A 17488-nucleotide genomic window follows, 5' to 3' on the forward strand; every position below is an offset into this window, starting at 1 on the left:
TATTGAGCCCAAAAAAATAAAACTGTCCCGAGTTTGACCCCCCATCTAAAGATTGCCATTTATTCAAAGAAATAGAATCTGTCTATTTACAGACTTGCTTAACATTTTTAGGTGTGCTGTGTGAATGAGAACACAAACATAGTGAGGGTTTCTCAAATTCAACCATAAAAGGTGGAAAACGCATATGGTAATCACTATCTGGCAGCTGCAGCATCTATAAATGGATTTTTGTAAAATCTTACCGTAAAATCCTTTTCTCTTAGCTCATTGACAGACGTAGTCCTCGGTGATACAGCATGGTGATACAGTTATGTTGCCTCCGCAGGAGTAGGACTAGACAGGAAATTAAAATGCTCTGGCCACACCTTAGGGGCAGTCCCAGAGGGTATATCCTCTCTCTCTCTGCCTCAGCAAATCAGTTATGTCACAAAAACAGTGTTTAGAGAATTTAACCCAACCCAACTCAAAAAATAGAGGGGCGGGTACTACGTCTGTCAATGAGCTAAGAGAAAAGGATTTTACGGTAAGATTTTACAAAAATCCATTTTTCTCTATCGCTCATTGACAGACGTAGTCCCCGGTGATACAGCACCTTCGGGAAGTCCCAGAGCAGTATCCCAAATGAGGGGTGGGAAAATGGAAATCAAATCCAAATCTAGAAGGCCCAACCGGTGCCAACTAGAAGTTTACAATGCTCATCCTTAATGATGAGACTCAACAAAAAAAAAATTTTCAAACAGAAAAAAACCCTCGAGGTAGACCACCGGTCTCCTCAAATAGCGGCCTGCAAAACCTTGCGGCCAAATGAGGCATCCGCCGATGCCATCACATCAATTTTATAAAATTTTGTAAAGGTATGTACCGACGACCAAGTGGCCGCCTTACATACCTGGACCACTGACGCCTGATGGCGAAAGGCCCAGGAAGTACTGAGCGCTCGAGTGGAGTGCGCCCTAACAGGGAACGGAGGACTCTGACCCTTAATAGAATAAGCCTGTACCACCGTCTGTCTAATCCATTTGGAGATAGTCGCGGCAGATGCAGGCAACCCCTTTCTGGGGCCATCCGTGATCACAAAAAGTGAATCCGTCTTACGGAACGATTCCGTAACCTTCAGGTATACCCTGATTGCCGAACCACATCCAAGGAATGCAACGCATGTTCCTGATGATGCTTGGGCTGAGGACACAAGGAAGGTAGTACAATATCTTCATTCAGATGAAAATCTGAAACCACCTTTGGAAGAAAGGATGGCTTAGGATGAAGTACTACCTTATCCCTATGAATCACTAAGTATGGGGACTGGCATGATAAAGCAGCCAGTTCTGACACCCTGCGTGCAGAAGTGATAGCCACCAAGAAGGCCACCTTCTGGGATAAAGTAAGCAAGGGAATCTCCCTGATGTTTTCAAAAGGAGGTTTCTGTAGAACCGACAAAACCAAATTAAGATCCCAGGGCGGTAAGGGCGCGCGGACTGGTGGAGCCAGGTGCCGCACCCCCTGGATGAAATTCCGCACCAAGGACTTGGTAGCTAAAGGTTTCTAAAAGAAGATTGCTAATGCTGAAACTTGACCCTTGATGGTGCTCAAGGCTAGCTTCTGCTCAACCCCTTTCTGCAAAAAGGCCAATATTCGAGTCACCGAATAGGTACGTGGAGGAAATCCTAAAGATTCGCACCACGCGATATAAGTCTTCCATGTGTGATAATAGACTCTGCTGGAAGTCGCTTTCCTTGCTTTAATAAGGGTAGGAATGACTGAAGCTGACAACCCTCTGTCCTTCAGTACTTGGGTCTCAATGGCCAGGCCATTAAAACCAGCGACTGTAAAGCACAATGGTAGATTGGTCCTCGAGACCGCAGATACTCCCTGAGACGCAGTTCCCACGGAAAGTCCGCGACTAGCAAGTCCAAGTTGGCCAGGCCGGCTTGGCGAGGCCAGCCTAGAATTTCTAGGACCACTGGTACTGACGGGATTTGAACCAGGCGTCCCTAGAGCTATCTGGCCCCGACCATCCGAGAAAGTCTGGTCGTTCTCTGTTCCCACACATTTATCCGACACCTGATTCCTATCAGGAACGGTGATCTCTCCTGGTTGAATCTCAGGGACCGAAGTCACCGGGCTAGAGGCTTCTTGGTCTGTCTGGTCAACCGGATCCGATTCCTGTGGGGAATTGAGACTAATCTTAGGAAAAGGTAAAGAAAAAGATCTGTTCAGGGAACGGTGACTACCGCTCCCTGTAGCACTTAAATGTTGGAAGGGAAGAATCGCACCGGTAGTAGTAGTCGATGCTCGATCTAATGTCCTGAATACCGGTGAAAACGTCCCCCCACCCTCAAACCGGGTGGGGGCGCACCTTCAGGCTGTGTAATCCTTTGCTTCGGGTTTGGCTGAGTCGGTCCTCTGTTTGTTCGACCAGCCTTTCTTGAACCCTCCTGGAGGAGTCTTGCCTTTCCCGCTTGTTCCAGCCGGGCGTGCGAACCCTTTATGGGCGGTAAAGAAAGGTCCTCGCTTGTTGCGAGGTCCCTTAGTTTTAGCAGCCTGTGGCAAGAAAGTGCTCTTGCCCCCAGTGGCATCTTTAATGATTTCATCTAGGGTGGCCCCAAATAGGCGATTCCCCTGAAAAGGGAGATTCGTCAAGGTCTTTTTGGAACCTAGGTCAGCTGACCAGCACTTTAACCACAGCACACGTCTGAGGATTACCGCTGACATAGATGCATGCCCTAATAGGGGAGTAGTATCCAAGGCTGCGTCACAGATAAACTGTAGCCCTTGTATAATCTGTTCCATCAAATCAGATGTTTCCTGGGGAATATCTTTTCCCCTAAGGTCTTGGCGTACCAATCTCGCCCATTCCGTAAGTGTCTGGGAAACTAGACCAATAACAATTACTGGTCTAAATGCTGACCCTATCAGAGAGAAGATCGTGCGGGACTCTGCTTCCATCTTCCGATCCACCGGATCCTTAAAGGACGAAGTGTCCTCCACTGGGATAACCGTGGCTTTATTCAGCCTGGAAATAGGTGGATCCACCACTGGTGGTACCGTCCATTTCTTAATGAGGGATTCCTCAAACGGATAGCGTCTAGCAATACGCTTGGAAATAGTAAAGGTACGTTTAGAATGCTCCCATTCTTCTTTAATTTTATTACCAAAACACTTGGGTACAGGAAAAACCTTCACCGTTTTGATGGGCTTGTTAGTACCAAAGGGAATCTCTGTTTCAGTTACCTCTGCCGGTAAAACCTCAAGTCTTAAGGTTTCCCGCACCGTCACAACTAGTGCGTCCACCAATGCTTCTTCCTGAATTATAGCGGAAGAATGCACGTCCTCCTCACTGTCTGAGGGAGCTTTACCTGAGATAACAGCCCTTGCAGAGGGACCTGCAGCTGCAGTGACCATCTCTGAATCTGAGTCAGAGGTGTCAGATATTATAGGGGTAGGCGGGGGTCGCTTTCTTGACCCCCGTCCCTGACAGGCCGCCTCCACCCGAGCCACCATAGACTCCAAAACTGCTGTAAATGCATCCATGCTCTGTGCACCGGCGGGTCCCGTGGCCCCCTCGAGGGAAACAGGTGGGGGTACTTGTGTGGCAGGTTCCATGATTATTCCAGTAACTACCCGGAAACTTCAATCCAAACTTAAATAAAAAACTTTTTTTTTTTTCTCCAGACCCCCAGCGCCACAAAAGCCCCTCAGTGTTACCTGCTAGGGATCCCTATCGAGCGAGAGAGAGAGAGAGGTAGACCCCCAGGCTCACCACTTGATGCTCAGAGTTCACTGCAACAGTTTACAGCGCTGTGTTCACAAACAGGAAGTCTTTTGGCTGGCTGCCCAGGAAGAAAGGAGGCGGCTCCGCCCCTCTGCACGCCTTCCGGCGCCTCCCCTAGCTCCACGAGGTGTTGGAGTCACCTCAAACATGGTCGCCCCCATGCTGCAGACACGAGGCTACGCCAAAATGGCGGCCTCGTGCGATCTACGGCGGTTTGTACAGCATAGCGGCGTCCTGCAGTAACTAGGCATCGCAAAACCTCTCTCTCATGGAGATCAGCTTGACCGGCGGTACCGAACCCTGGCGGAACCTAATGGCCGTCGGGAGATCTGCTTCAGCTGGAGGAATGACATGGCAAGCCGCATCCCTGTCCTGTGACTTCTGACAGGTAGGATACTTTTAGTAACACAGTAAGCTTCCAGTGCTGCCACATATTACAATCATTTAAACATACTTTGTAATTAGATTGTCAGCTCCCAAACCAAGCCTGCTGGCTTTGTACACAAAAATCACACTCAATTAGGGGGATCTATGACCTGTTATAGGATAGAGGGGAACCCATCCTTACCATTACAGAGAGGGGCCCGCGTTCACCACAAGACCCGACAGGGGGAAAAGGGGAACATACTACTCACCATACCGGAACCAAGCGGGCGCCAACTCCTGACAGTACCCCTCTCCACCGAAGTTGGAGGGCTGTCGACCAATACGGACGCCGTGACTCATGGTCCTTGGCGTTTCAGCGAGACGTTTAACTCGCAGGGTCAGTCCCCGTCCAGTGGGACTATGTCGCGGCTGACCCAGCGCGGAGCTATGGCCTGCACGCGCTCGTAGGCTGAACTGGGGTGACCACTGGATCTCAACATCCCGCCCGTCGCCCAGTTCAGCTTTCTTGCTTGAAGATCTCACAGGAACACTGGAGAAAAAAAGCGGTTTAAAAAATCTTTTCTAAGAAAAAAATCCTGCCAGGACCGAAGATCCCAGCAAGGTATCTAGGTCCTTACTCCTGACTAGACAGAAAAAAACTGATTTGCTGAGGCAGAGAGAGAGAGGATATACCCTCTGGGACTGCCCCTAAGGTGTGGCCAGAGCATTTTAATTTCCTGTCTAGTCCTACTCCTGCGGAGGCAACATAACCCGAAGGTGCTGTATCACCGAGGACTACGTCTGTCAATGAGCGATAGAGAAAACATGATTCACTGGTTATAAACCCCTAAACATACAATTAAGCACACGAAAATATATAAAGTAAAAAAAAATATACATAAATAAATTCAAGCCTGCTTCTTCTAATACTACTGATGCACAAAAAGAAAAAAACAAAAGTCCCAGTAAGGCACCTGCCAATTTATCCTATAGGAAAGAACAGTCAGCACAGAGAAACTAGAACATTTAGTTTTAAAGCAAAGGACTCGGTTTAATACACTGTAATGCTGTTACATACATTGTCAAATATATTGGAAGCTATCCTGCCATGTCACAATGGGGTTTAGTTACTAAAACTAGATACATTTATAAATACAAAGATAAAATAAATATTTTAACTGAGAACCACCAACATGTTCACTTTTCCTAAAGTGGAATTGTACCCATAACAACTTGATAAAAAATAATGTTCTTTAGCAAGGAACAAACATACCACATTAATAGTTATGCTACCAAAATGAGTGTGTGCTGTAAATTGCCTCCAGCATTGCTCCTGTTTCTTATTGCTAGAGGCTGCCATTTTGCTAAAGCCCCTAATCAACAGTTAATGTTTAGGCTGCCAGCAGATCAAAATAGAGAGCAACCAAGCATGTGCAGAGCAGGGTGGGACAGTGTATTACTGAATTTTAAACAGTATAGGCACTTAATTTTAATGCTTTACGTAGCTATACCTGCAAAAGGGGCCAGCTCTGGATTAGACCTTGTGCTGCTGGTAACTGAATGATAATTCTGCCCTTCTCTTGGGCACTAGGCTCCCTGGTGATATAAATTAATGGGTTTACATACTCTGCCAGTCACAGCAACCTGTACAGAATACTGACAGAGAGGACACTCAGGCTAGGTATACATATATGCACATTGGATGCATTTTACACCGCACACAATTTGCATAACATGTGAGTGTGACCGGCTTGCAATGCAGCCGGTTCACATGGGTGCGGGGCAGCTGCAGTGCGAATTTGAAAAGAGTCCTGTGCATTTTTGGGTCTGGTTCAGGTGAAAATTCAGGGAAAAATTTGCACCTGAACTGGTAAACACAAATGCACAGGACACCGGACTGCAAACCGCAGCCGGACCTGTGTGAGCCCAGCCTCATGCCCTGCAATTAAGGATGTACTTTTATGTGTCAATAGCCCCTGTGCAAGAATGTATCACTTCTCTGACTAGCCTTGATTTAGGCATCTTCAGTACATGCTCACATAGCATATATAAATAAGACTACAGCAATCTGCAGTTAGATCAGACGTAAATAATCCTCAATTGTACACTGACCAGTCACACTGCAGATGTTTTGGAGGGTAAAAAATAATTCTGACAACTATTTACAGCATGCTTGTTTTGGGTTTAGAACTCAAAATTATTAAAGCCAGGCAACTGGCATTTTCAGAAAGAGGCCAACAAGGTAAGCCACCATATATCTCATGATAGGTGTGCTTTAAGTTTAACTAATAAAGGATTAGTGAGAGGGGGGCCTTAGGATAGGGCACTGCTCTCTCTGACTATCCTCTAGCACTAACAAGTGAATATATTGTATGCTATGCCAAAAATGAACTGTTCAATTTGTGGTGCTTATGCCATATCTTGCATTCGTTAACTATTGTCAGTAGAGGAATACCACCAAACTATATGCAGCACACATTCCCCCGTCAACCCACCTGACAAACATGGCTAAAAAAAATGGTGGCTCTCTGGTCTTGTTGGTTCATTGCGATGTTAATGTGTATGTATAAATGTGGCATAGATATTAGATTGCAAGCCTGTTCAGAGAAATGTCAATAAGTGAGCTTTGGTAAAGCCTGGGGAGTATGCAGTTAATATAAAAATATAGTTGTTAACAAGTATTGCCCAGAAGGTAAACTGCACACTGCCTAGCTGTCTTCAGCACAAATACTGAATTGAGTATTGCATACTTACAAGGAGTTAACTTCACAGTGCACTCACGAGAAGAGTTCCCACGGGCCTGCAGATGCAATGATCTTTGGCAGCAATCAGTAGGTTTAATTTTCTGTGCTGCTAAATGATATCATTCCCTCACATGCCCATAGGCTAAACCTGTCCTGATACAAAAGCAATAATATGAACTCACATCTGGGGGAATCCTGGCGCTGTCTTTCACACTGTTCCCTTCCACAGTAAGGTGATAAACCTGCCCATCTGTGTCTGTGAACACAAAGTGCTCCCGCGCAGAGATGTTTTGGCTCAGCTCCGACTTGCTCTCCGCCTCCTGTAATAGACTAATGCAGCAGGTAAATGCAGAGAACTGCTGGCACCAGGTACTGACTAATTCTCTTTACCACTTTCTTCACTAATGGCCTCATTAGTGCTACATTAATACACAGCCAGTGGCTATAAAGGGAGGAACTGAAATTGCAGCAAACCAGCAACTCGTATGATCAGTACTTTGGGTTAATGCAAGTGTTAGAGAGGGATCCGTATCCCTTCACTCACATGAAAAGTAATTGGAGGTGGAGGAAAGCATAAACTCAGCAGAATTAAAGAGCTGAGCTGATGAGGGAGATAGGGAAGGCATAACTTTAAAGGCAATTCTTTCCATTCAGCCAGCTATCACAGATGGTCAGCACAGATTTAACCATTTTAACACATAGATTATAGATCTACAGTTAGGGCCAAGGATTACAGAATTTATATTCCAGTTATAAAAGTAATGATGGCCAACGGCACAGATCATTTAACACTGTTGAACATATCTGGCAGTAGTTTTCACTGACATGTACATAGGCATACCAAGTAAGGTATTAATTTACAAGAAACAATATTCTACAGAATTAATCTTTATCAGAAACGTTAAATGAAACTGCTTCTATGTGACATTACATCATAACTTGGCTTCATTTTCATGAATGATGATTTTCTCAACAAAAGTGGAGTAGCACATTAAAATATATTAGTTGCTAAAAAAAAACAAAAAAAAAAAAACTATACTATCTTGTAGTAGTCAGAGCCCAAAAACAGAAGTTATGAGAGCCATAAAATAGTTTTGCAGAACAACTCAAGCATAAATAAGCAAATGAGCTGCATGGACACACTGTACCCCAGCCTTAAGGCAGCCATACATAGATTAAAATTTGGTCAGTTCAGCAGGGACCGGACACATTTTGATCCATGAATGGGCAGGCTTGTTGTACAGAAGTCGATCTACTGATCGACTTCTGTGCTAACATCCTGTCAGATTTTTGCAGATGGATCAGTGCCGCCAGCATTGATTAGTGTATTTTGACGGTAGGGAGATCTCCCTATTGTGGGAACACAATAACTCAGTAAGAAAGACTCCTCCATTTACATCAAATGTGTGGATAAGGGAACTGGTTGAATGAAAAAAAAAAAAAAATTAACAATGTATGGCTTGCCTTACACCTATAGAATGATGATCATCTAGCCTAGATAACTAATTCTTCCCTTTGACTGCTATCCTGAGAAAGACCCACATTACATTAAAAAAAAAAACATAGCTACATACACTTTAAATGCAAGTATGTTTGGTGCAGAACAGACATGGGCTCTTCATAAAACACCTAACATTTCCCAGTAATTCATGTAATCCTTTAAAGCCAGGTTTACACCACTGCATTGAGGTAATGCATGCTACATTGCTTAGGTGTGCTGTCGTGACATTCATTTTGAACAGTCCCCCAATATAGTATACTAAAGCAATGCACCTACACTAGCATGCATTGGGGTCACATGTAAAACTAGCCTAAAGCAAAGTGGTTTAAACTGACTCAATCCTGAGCTACCAGTAAAAAAAAAAAAAAAAAAAAGTCATCCTTCGCACCTGATTACTTACACTTTATTACTGCAAGCTGACCTGTGATTGGTTGCTGTGTGTAGCGCTCTCCACACTGTGATTAAAGATGTTCTTAGGAATTTTTTTTTTTTTTTAAATATGTAAATAAAAAAAAAATGTCACCTAAGTATTTAACATCTTACTGCATTATTCATTTATTTGTAATAAGGGTACATTGATAAGGCATTTTGGTTTTCGTTTTAATGCACTTGAGATTGATTCTGTTTCCCTGATTTCACAAGTGTTCAGCACAGTGTGATGGGAGAGTTATGAATTATTACTATGCCTCTAAAGATGTGCCAGATGTTTCACCTGATGACTGAAGACTCAACGCTGTTTGGATCACTGTCTGAGGACACTGTCTGACGTGCCATTGCCTCGCGAGCTGCCATCTGCTTCTTGCGGAGGCTCTTCAGATTATGAGACGGGGACCACTCCTGAGACACAGAAGAGGAGGCAGAGTTACTACATTTGCAATGTCTGAAAAGCCAAACATTCTGGGCTACTGACATAAAACAATCACAGTGCCACAGAAAGAATAAAATCTCTGTTCATCCAAAAAACAGCTATATGCGACAGACTACAAAGTGACAATGTACATATAAAGAAAAACTCCACTGCAGAAGAACTCATGGTGCTACTCATTTTCTCAGCTCTATGAAGCTCTAACAAGGTATGTTAACAGTAGCTTTTTTTTTTTTTTTTGCTTTCTGTGACCCATAGTTAAAGTGGTTGTAAAGGCAGAAAGTTTTTTTTTTTTAATCTAAATGCATCCTATGCATTTAGATTAAAAAAAAACTATGTGCAACAGCCCCACTCAGCCCATTTCGATCCAGCGATGTTGTACAAGAGACTCAGCTGTCAGGGACTCTTTCCTAATTGACTGAGACACAGCAGCGGGCACTATTGGCTCCCACTGATGTCAAAGTCAGTGAGCCAATGGAGGAGACAGAGGGGCAGGGCTGAGTCATGGCTCCATGTCTGAATGGACATACAGAGCTGTGGCTCGGCTCGGATGTCCCCATAGCAAGCTGCTTGCTGTGGGGGCAGGAGGCAGGGGCCAGGAGCACCGGTGAGGGACCCTAGAAGAGAAGGATCCAGGCTGCTCTGTGCAAAGCCACTGTACAGAGGAGGTAAAGTGCTGGTTCACACTGCCGCTACCACTAAAGTAGCGTCGCTTCCAGCGCGACTTTGACGCGATTTTGACGCGATTTTGGCGCGACTTTGACGCGACTTTGGCGCGACTTTGACGCGACCTAATCGCGAGGCAACTTTTTATTTGGCCAATCACAATCTGATGTCTTGTGACCTAATTTCCTTTTCCTGTGTTTTTTTTTTTATATATTTCCTTTTTCCCATGTGTGCAGTGTTGTGTGTCTCACATAGCTTTGTTTGTCTGTCCAGAAACGTAAAAAAAAAAAAAGAGCTTTTTTCCTATAATTTTTAAGAAGCACATGCCTCCAAAGACACCCAAAAAATGCCCGTAAAATGTCTGCAAGAAAAAAAGCCAGCCGCAGAGAAGCCATATTACAGAAAATATAGTAAAAATGCTGTTTTTTAGAGGTTCTGGACATGCTACAGAGCTGAAAGTTGACAGGTACACTTTTTAGACACCCAGACACTAAATCCCAAAAATGACATGCCTGCCTAAAAAAATGCCCGCTAAATGCCTGCATGAAAAAAAGCCAGCCGCAGAGAAGCCGTATCCCTGAAAATATAGTAAAAATGATGTTTTTTAGGGGTTCTGGACATGCTACAGAGCTGAAAATTGACAGGTACACTTTTTAGACCCCCCAGACACTAAATCCAGAAAATGACATGCCTGCCTAAAAAAATGCCCGCTAAATGCCTGCAAGAAAAAAAGCCAGCTGCAGAGAAGCCGTATTCCTGAAAATATAGTAAAAATGCTGTTTTTTAGGGGTTCTGGACATGCTACAGAGCTGAAAGTTGACAGGTACACTTTTTAGACACCCAGACACTAAATCCCAAAAATGACATGCCTGCCTAAAAAAATGCCCGCTAAATGCCTGCAAGAAAAAAAGCCAGCCGCAGAGAAGCCGTATCCCTGAAAATATAGTAAAAATGATGTTTTTTAGGGGTTCTGGACATGCTACAGAGCTGAAACTTGACAGGGACACTTTTTTGACCCCCCAGACACTAAATCCAGAAAATGACATGCCTGCCTAAAAAAATGCCCGCTAAATGCCTGCAAGAAAAAAAGCCAGCTGCAGAGAAGCCGTATTCCTGAAAATATAGTAAAAATGCTGTTTTTTAGGGGTTCTGGACATGCTACAGAGCTGAAAATTGACAGGTACACTTTTTAGACCCCCCAGACACTAAATCCAGAAAATGACATGCCTGCCTAAAAAAATGCCCGCTAAATGCCTGCAAGAAAAAAAGCCAGCTGCAGAGAAGCCGTATTCCTGAAAATATAGTAAAAATGCTGTTTTTTAGGGGTTCTGGACATGCTACAGAGCTGAAAATTGACAGGTACACTTTTTAGACCCCCCAGACACTAAATCCAGAAAATGACATGCCTGCCTAAAAAAATGCCCGCTAAATGCCTGCAAGAAAAAAAGCCAGCCGCAGAGAAGCCGTATCCCTGAAAATATAGTAAAAATGATGTTTTTTAGGGGTTCTGGACATGCTACAGAGCTGAAACTTGACAGGGACACTTTTTAGACCCCCCAGAAACGAAATCCCAAAAATGACATGCCTGCTTAAAAAAATGCCCGCTAAATGCCTGCAAGAAAAAAAGACAGCTGGTAAGACACTACAAAAAATTAAAAGAAAAATGATTTTTTTTAGGGGTTCTGGACATGCTACAGAGCTGAAACTTGACAGGGACACTTTGTAGACCCCCCAGAAACGAAATCCAAAAAATGACATGCCTGCCTAAAAAAATGACCGCTAATGCCTGCAAGAAAATTATGCTCTTTTCTTGTTCACTGCCATTTTTTAGCAAAGTCGGATGACAAGTCGGATTACAGGTCGCTTCAATTAAGATAAGGAGGCGACTCCCATTGAAGTATATGGGACAGGTCGGATCACTGGTCACCTGAAAGTAGTACAGGACCCTTTTCTGAAGTCGGAGCGACCTTAATAGCGGCAATTAAGACGGCACTGATTCATTTACATTGGTTTGGTCATGTCAAGCGACCTGGGGCGACACAAGTCGCCTCGTGAGTCGCCCTAGTGTGAATGGGGGCAAAGTATGACAAGTTTTTTATTTTTATACAAAAAACGGGACTTTAGTATCACTTTAGGTGTACACTCTTGTAAAATGAGGAGAAATGATCTTAGAGATAACTGTCATCAGAGCAAGTGTTCTCTATTCCTGTCCCTATGACAATCACATCATTTTGCATTTCTCTTCACTCACTGTCCTTTTGGGGACAATTAAAGTGATTCTAAAAGGCATTTTTTCCCACAATAGAGGGAGTGAATCTCTCTAACAGAGACATGAACAGAAATAAAAGCCTGACAGGTGGCAATCCCTCGCCACTCTTTAAAAAAAAAAAAAAAAAATACGTTTTACATTTAGTTATATTTTTAACATACAGCAGTTAGGTGGTTAAGCAGTACAAAAACACACTTTATCTTGGTCATTATAATGGGTCCATCATACATACCAAGGCAGTTACTGTAGGGAAGATCTTTGACATCTCACGCAGCAGAGTACAAGTCCTGATATCCCATAATTCCATAGGCTTGTCCTTAAAAACCACAACAAGATACTGCCTGCAATACACATGGACAGGTGTCAGATCACAACAAAGAAGTGTTGTTCACCCCTTCCTCTGATAGAGAGGGAATATTAGTAATGCAATATGAAAGAACATTTACCAAGCAGGTGACCTAGACGACATCTGTTATTCTCAGTTAAAGGTTGCCAAGGAAAAAGCAAGACATTACTACATCAGGGGAGAACTTCTAGCCACAGCAAACCTACTTTAAATGAGATACTTTGATCATCTCCATGGGCTGTTCATCATTTCCTCTCTCTCCTCTGAATGACATACTTCTGCCTGAAAGTAAGGAAACAAATGACATAATCCAGAAAACTGTTGTACTGGAAACTGTATGACACCTACAAAGCACTTTACATCAACTAAACATATCACATCGGGGGGCGTGGCTGAGCAGCTGATGTAGCTGGACGTGTGAGACACTCGCTCCGCCGACTATCCTGTAACCCATCCTGCGGACACCCAATCCGACCGAGATTTTACCGGCCACGGCAGCCTCGAGGTGTCCAGCATCCCCAGGCATACTGGCGAGTCCTCCATTCCCACTGAAACATGTCTAAACGGCAGACAAACGGACGGCCGGGCTGCCGAGATGCAGGCCCAAGATGGCGCCCAGCCACAGCGTGTCTCCCAGAAGGAGACATATAGAGAAAAGGCACAAAAGTTCTTCACAAAGCCCGCTGCACAATCCGTGTCCACTGCGGCTGCCACCCCTACCACCTCCCCAGACTCCCAATCGGATGCTGATAATACTGCCCCATTAGGGGACCTATCTGCACAACTATCAGACTGGGACTCAGCCTGCACTCTCCAGCCTCCTTCCCCCGCACACACTGCGGAACCCACACTGAGAGACATTATGGCTGCGGTCACCACTTGTAATACCTGCATTACTGCACGCACTGTGGAACTGAAATCCCCTCTCTCAGGCATGATATGCAGAAGCTTAGATAACGGACCTCGGCCATGGAGGGCCGTGTCAGTTCACTGGAGGATGATATGCCACCATTACAGAGGGAGGTTAACCATATTGCGCTCCTGGCCGCAAAACACGCCGCAAGGCTGGAAGACCTTGTAAACAGAATGCAGCGCGACAATGTTAGAGCAACTAGCATACCTGAGAGGGCTGAAGGCAAGAACCCTATCACTTTTACTGAAAACTGGTTGATAGCCACGTTTGGTCAAGACTCGTTCACTCCTATGTTCTCTGTTGAGCGGGTGCACAGGGTCCCCATGCGCCCTCTCCCCCAAGGTGCTCAACCGCGCTCTTTCATCTTTAAACTGCTTAACTATAAAGATAGAGATGCCATCCTGACTAAGGCAAGAGGAATGCAGGGAAAGCTGGTGGTTGATAACTCTAAAGTCTCCCTTTTCCCGGATTATTCGGCCGAAGTGCAGAAGCAGAGGGCAAAGTTTGGGGAGGTGAAGAGGAGAATGAGAGAGCTGAATATACAGTATGCTATGCTCTATCCATCTAAACTTAGGGTGGTGACGAGTGGAGTGAAGTTCTTTGACAATCCTGCGGCTGCGGCTCAATGGCTGGAAGTGGAGGGAAGGGCAATGCACCCTGCGGTGTCCCTAAGACACGGGGCCCCTTAACTATATCACCTGCTGCATTGACTTTGTACTGATGAAGTTACTACTGTTTCTGGGATCGGGTGCCTTAAATGCCACCCTGCTACAGGCGGAGGCTGGTCAACATGCACTATTTACACTCAAAACAAAAACGTTTTTTGTTCTGTTGAACGTTGCTCCAGTGGAGACTACTGAACCAGCTACGTCTCCCACCGTTTCCCCCCGATGGGTCCTGGTTAGACAAATTACGATGACAGTCGACTCCCACCTGACCATGTTGGCGGTGGGCCTGCCGAGGGACTCTCAGTTCCCCGTGCTTTGTTTTCCCTTGATGTTTTTACCATCTCTTCATCTTATTTTTACCATCTTTCCACTGGGTCTGCTGACCATGCTCCTGTTTTAGCCCGGGCAGCCACCTCCCCTGGACAGTGGTGCTCCCATCATGTGTAATGGAGATCCGGGCTGGCCTACCTCCTTAGATTTCTTTGGGACATCTGCCTCCCCAACTATGACCATCCTTCCCCTTTCGTTATGTTGAGGAACTCTGCCCTGGTGACTCAAGAACTGTGCTGTCCTTATCGATTGCATCATGACCGAATATGGCTGACACCTTATGCATAGTCTCATGGAATGTCCATGGACTGAACAACCCACTGAAAAGAACTGCGGTACTTAGAAATCTTAAGAGATTGCAAGCGGATGTGGTGTGCCTACAGGAGACTCATCTACCCCCTGATCCGGCACCTAGCCTGGCCCCTAGTGTCTTCAGTTACCAATATCACTCCACCTTTACTAGTTACTCCAGAGGGGTTTGTATTTTGGTGAGAAGGGGTGTGAAATTTGCCTGCTCCTCTAGTTTCGTAGATCCAGATGGTAGATTTGTGATTTTGCCATGTACTGTGGGGGGGGGTTGACTTGTGCACTCATAGCAGTTAATGTTCTACCTCCCTTCTATGCTGGGATAGTTAGACTCCTGGCGGAGCGTATTGCCGGGCTTCCGGCTGTTCCTCTGCTAGTAGTCGGTGATTAGAATACAATATTGGATCCCCACTGGGACAGATTCTCCGCTCGCTCCAGTGCCCCTCCGCCGGCTGGCATCGAGATCAACTTTGCTCGGTTGATGGGGAAGCTTGGACTGACTGACAAGTGGAGGATGGGACACGTGGGTAAATGTGTGTATTCTTGCTTCTCAGCTGCACAGGCAGGCTTATCACGTATTGATATGGGGTTCGGTAACGAGGCCCTTCTGCCTCTTGTGACGGAGGCCGGGTATGAACCGAGACTAATCTCGGACCATGCCCCACTGCGGATCAGATTGTCTCTCCCAACTAGATCAGGGAGGACCCTCTGGCGATTTTCCCTCGACCGGACCCTGTGGCTGCCCTACTGTCCTCCTATTTTAAAAATAATCTGGATTCGGCGGAGTTGGGGTGGTGTGAGATGCGGAAAAGGCCTTTTTGCGGGGGCAATTTGTCTATCTGATTAACAATATTAAGTCTTCTACTAAAGTGTGGGAGAATATAGTACTGGCGGAGGTGACGTGGGCGGAGGAGGCCTATGTGAATAACCCTACTGATGACACACAGCGCTCTTGGTTGGCTGCTCAATCCCTCTCTAAGACAGTGGCACTACAACTGGCTGAAAACAAGAGGTTCTTTCTACAACAAAAACATTTTGAAGAGGGGGAGAGTACAGGTCACATGTTGGCTATGCTGGTACGTTCCCAACAGCCAGCAGTATTTATCACTGAACTCAGGGATCCCCCCTAGGTGATCGGTGGAGCACTACCCCTGAGATCTCTCGGGCTCTCCGGGAGTTCTTCTCCGACCTTTACACATCCAAGGTATCGGCTGCACCACAAGTGGGGGAGGATTTCTTGGATGCCTGTGAGCTACCCGCACGATCAGCTTCGGATGCTGAGGGGCTTAATGCCCCCCTGACCGAGGATGAAATCCTTCCGGCCCTAAAAGCTGCCCCGAAAAGGCAAATCGCCGGGAGCGGATGGCCTCCGTCTGAGGTTTATGGGCGATATGCTGAACAGCTAGTACCTATCCTATTACGAGTGTTTAACGACGCATTGCAAAGGGGGTCGTTGCCTGATTCTATGTCTGAGGCAATCATTGTCCTTATTCCTAAGCCTGGCAAGGACCCGCTTCTAGCTGACTCTTATAGGCCCATTTCCCTCCTTACGGCAGACATCAAACTACTAGCCAAAGTTTTAGCCACCAGACTGTCCACAGTAATACAGGGTCTCATCCATAGGGATCAGTCGGGCTTCATTCCCATGCGGGCCACGGCCTTAAACTTGCGACGCCTCTACCTAAACCTCCAAATCCCCGTAGATAATCCCGGTAACAGAGCAATATTCTCACTGGACACGGCCAAGGCCTTTGACAGTGTCGAATGGCCGTATCTTTGGGCAGTACTGAAACGTTTTTGGAGTGGGCAAGACCTTCATAAGCTGGGTTAAACTACTATATGCTAATCCTAGGGCACGACTGAGGATTAATGGGGAACTGTCCGAGTCCTTCACTCTGTTCCGGGGAACCAGGCAGGGGTGCCAACTTTCACCCCTGCTGTTCGCCATGGCCTTGGAGCCACTGGCAGCCCGTATTCGGGCCTCCCCGGGGATTGTTGGCTTCCAACGGGGTCCTCATGCTGATGTAATATCATTGTATGCCGACACCCTCCTCTACCTGGGGGACACGGGGGAGTCACTGAATGGAGGTTATGTCTCATTAACTTCTTCGGCTCCTTCTCTGGGTTCTCTATCAATTGGGACAAAATGGTCCTTATGCCATTAGACCCCATCACTGCCCCCCTGCCAGCTCGTGCTGCGTCCGTGCGCATAGTTGATCAATTTAAATATTTAGGCATTCAAGTGTCCCCACACATTGGACATTACCTGGACCTTAACCTAGTACACCTGCTTCGTAAATTTTGTCTCAAATGTACGGCTTGGTGTAAGCTTCCCCTGTCGGTTGCGGGACGGGTTAACCTGGTCAAGATGATATGGGCCCCCCAGCTCCTTTATGTACTTCACAATGCCCCCCTCTGGATCCCGAAGCGGTGGTTTCTACGGGTGGACTCCTTGTTTCATGATCTGATTTGGAGGAAGCGGGTGGCTAGAATTAGGCTCACAACACTTCAGATGGGTAAAGACAGTGGCGGTCCCTAATCCTAGAATGTATTTCCTAGCTTCCCAGGTTCAGCACCTGGGCGGTTGGGAGATGCATGATCTCTCTGACCCCATCTGGGCCCTTCTGATCCCCCCCAAACTCCCCGCATACAGCTTTCACACACTTGGAGGCTAGGTTCACACACCTAGGGGCCTCGCTCCCGACAATCAGCCTACTCACTACACTATGGCAATGTGTTCGA

General features: G+C 45.9%; 1 protein-coding gene across 1 annotated transcript in view; it reads right to left on the bottom strand.

Moving 5' to 3' along the window:
- The window catches only part of WDR11 (WD repeat domain 11), a 190947-nt gene that overhangs the window by 76073 nt on the left and 97386 nt on the right, over positions 1–17488 (bottom strand). Inside the window, exons 13-16 of the mRNA XM_082269198.1 lie at positions 12736–12811; positions 12416–12524; positions 9096–9220; positions 7065–7212 (exon numbers count right to left, since the gene is read on the bottom strand). Coding sequence (XP_082125324.1) covers positions 7065–7212; positions 9096–9220; positions 12416–12524; positions 12736–12811 — 458 coding nt within the window. The remainder of the gene's footprint in view (positions 1–7064; positions 7213–9095; positions 9221–12415; positions 12525–12735; positions 12812–17488) is intronic.

This window comes from Pelophylax lessonae (genome assembly GCF_965119305.1).
Source record: "Pelophylax lessonae genome assembly, chromosome: 9".
Lineage (NCBI taxonomy): Eukaryota > Metazoa > Chordata > Amphibia > Anura > Ranidae > Pelophylax > Pelophylax lessonae.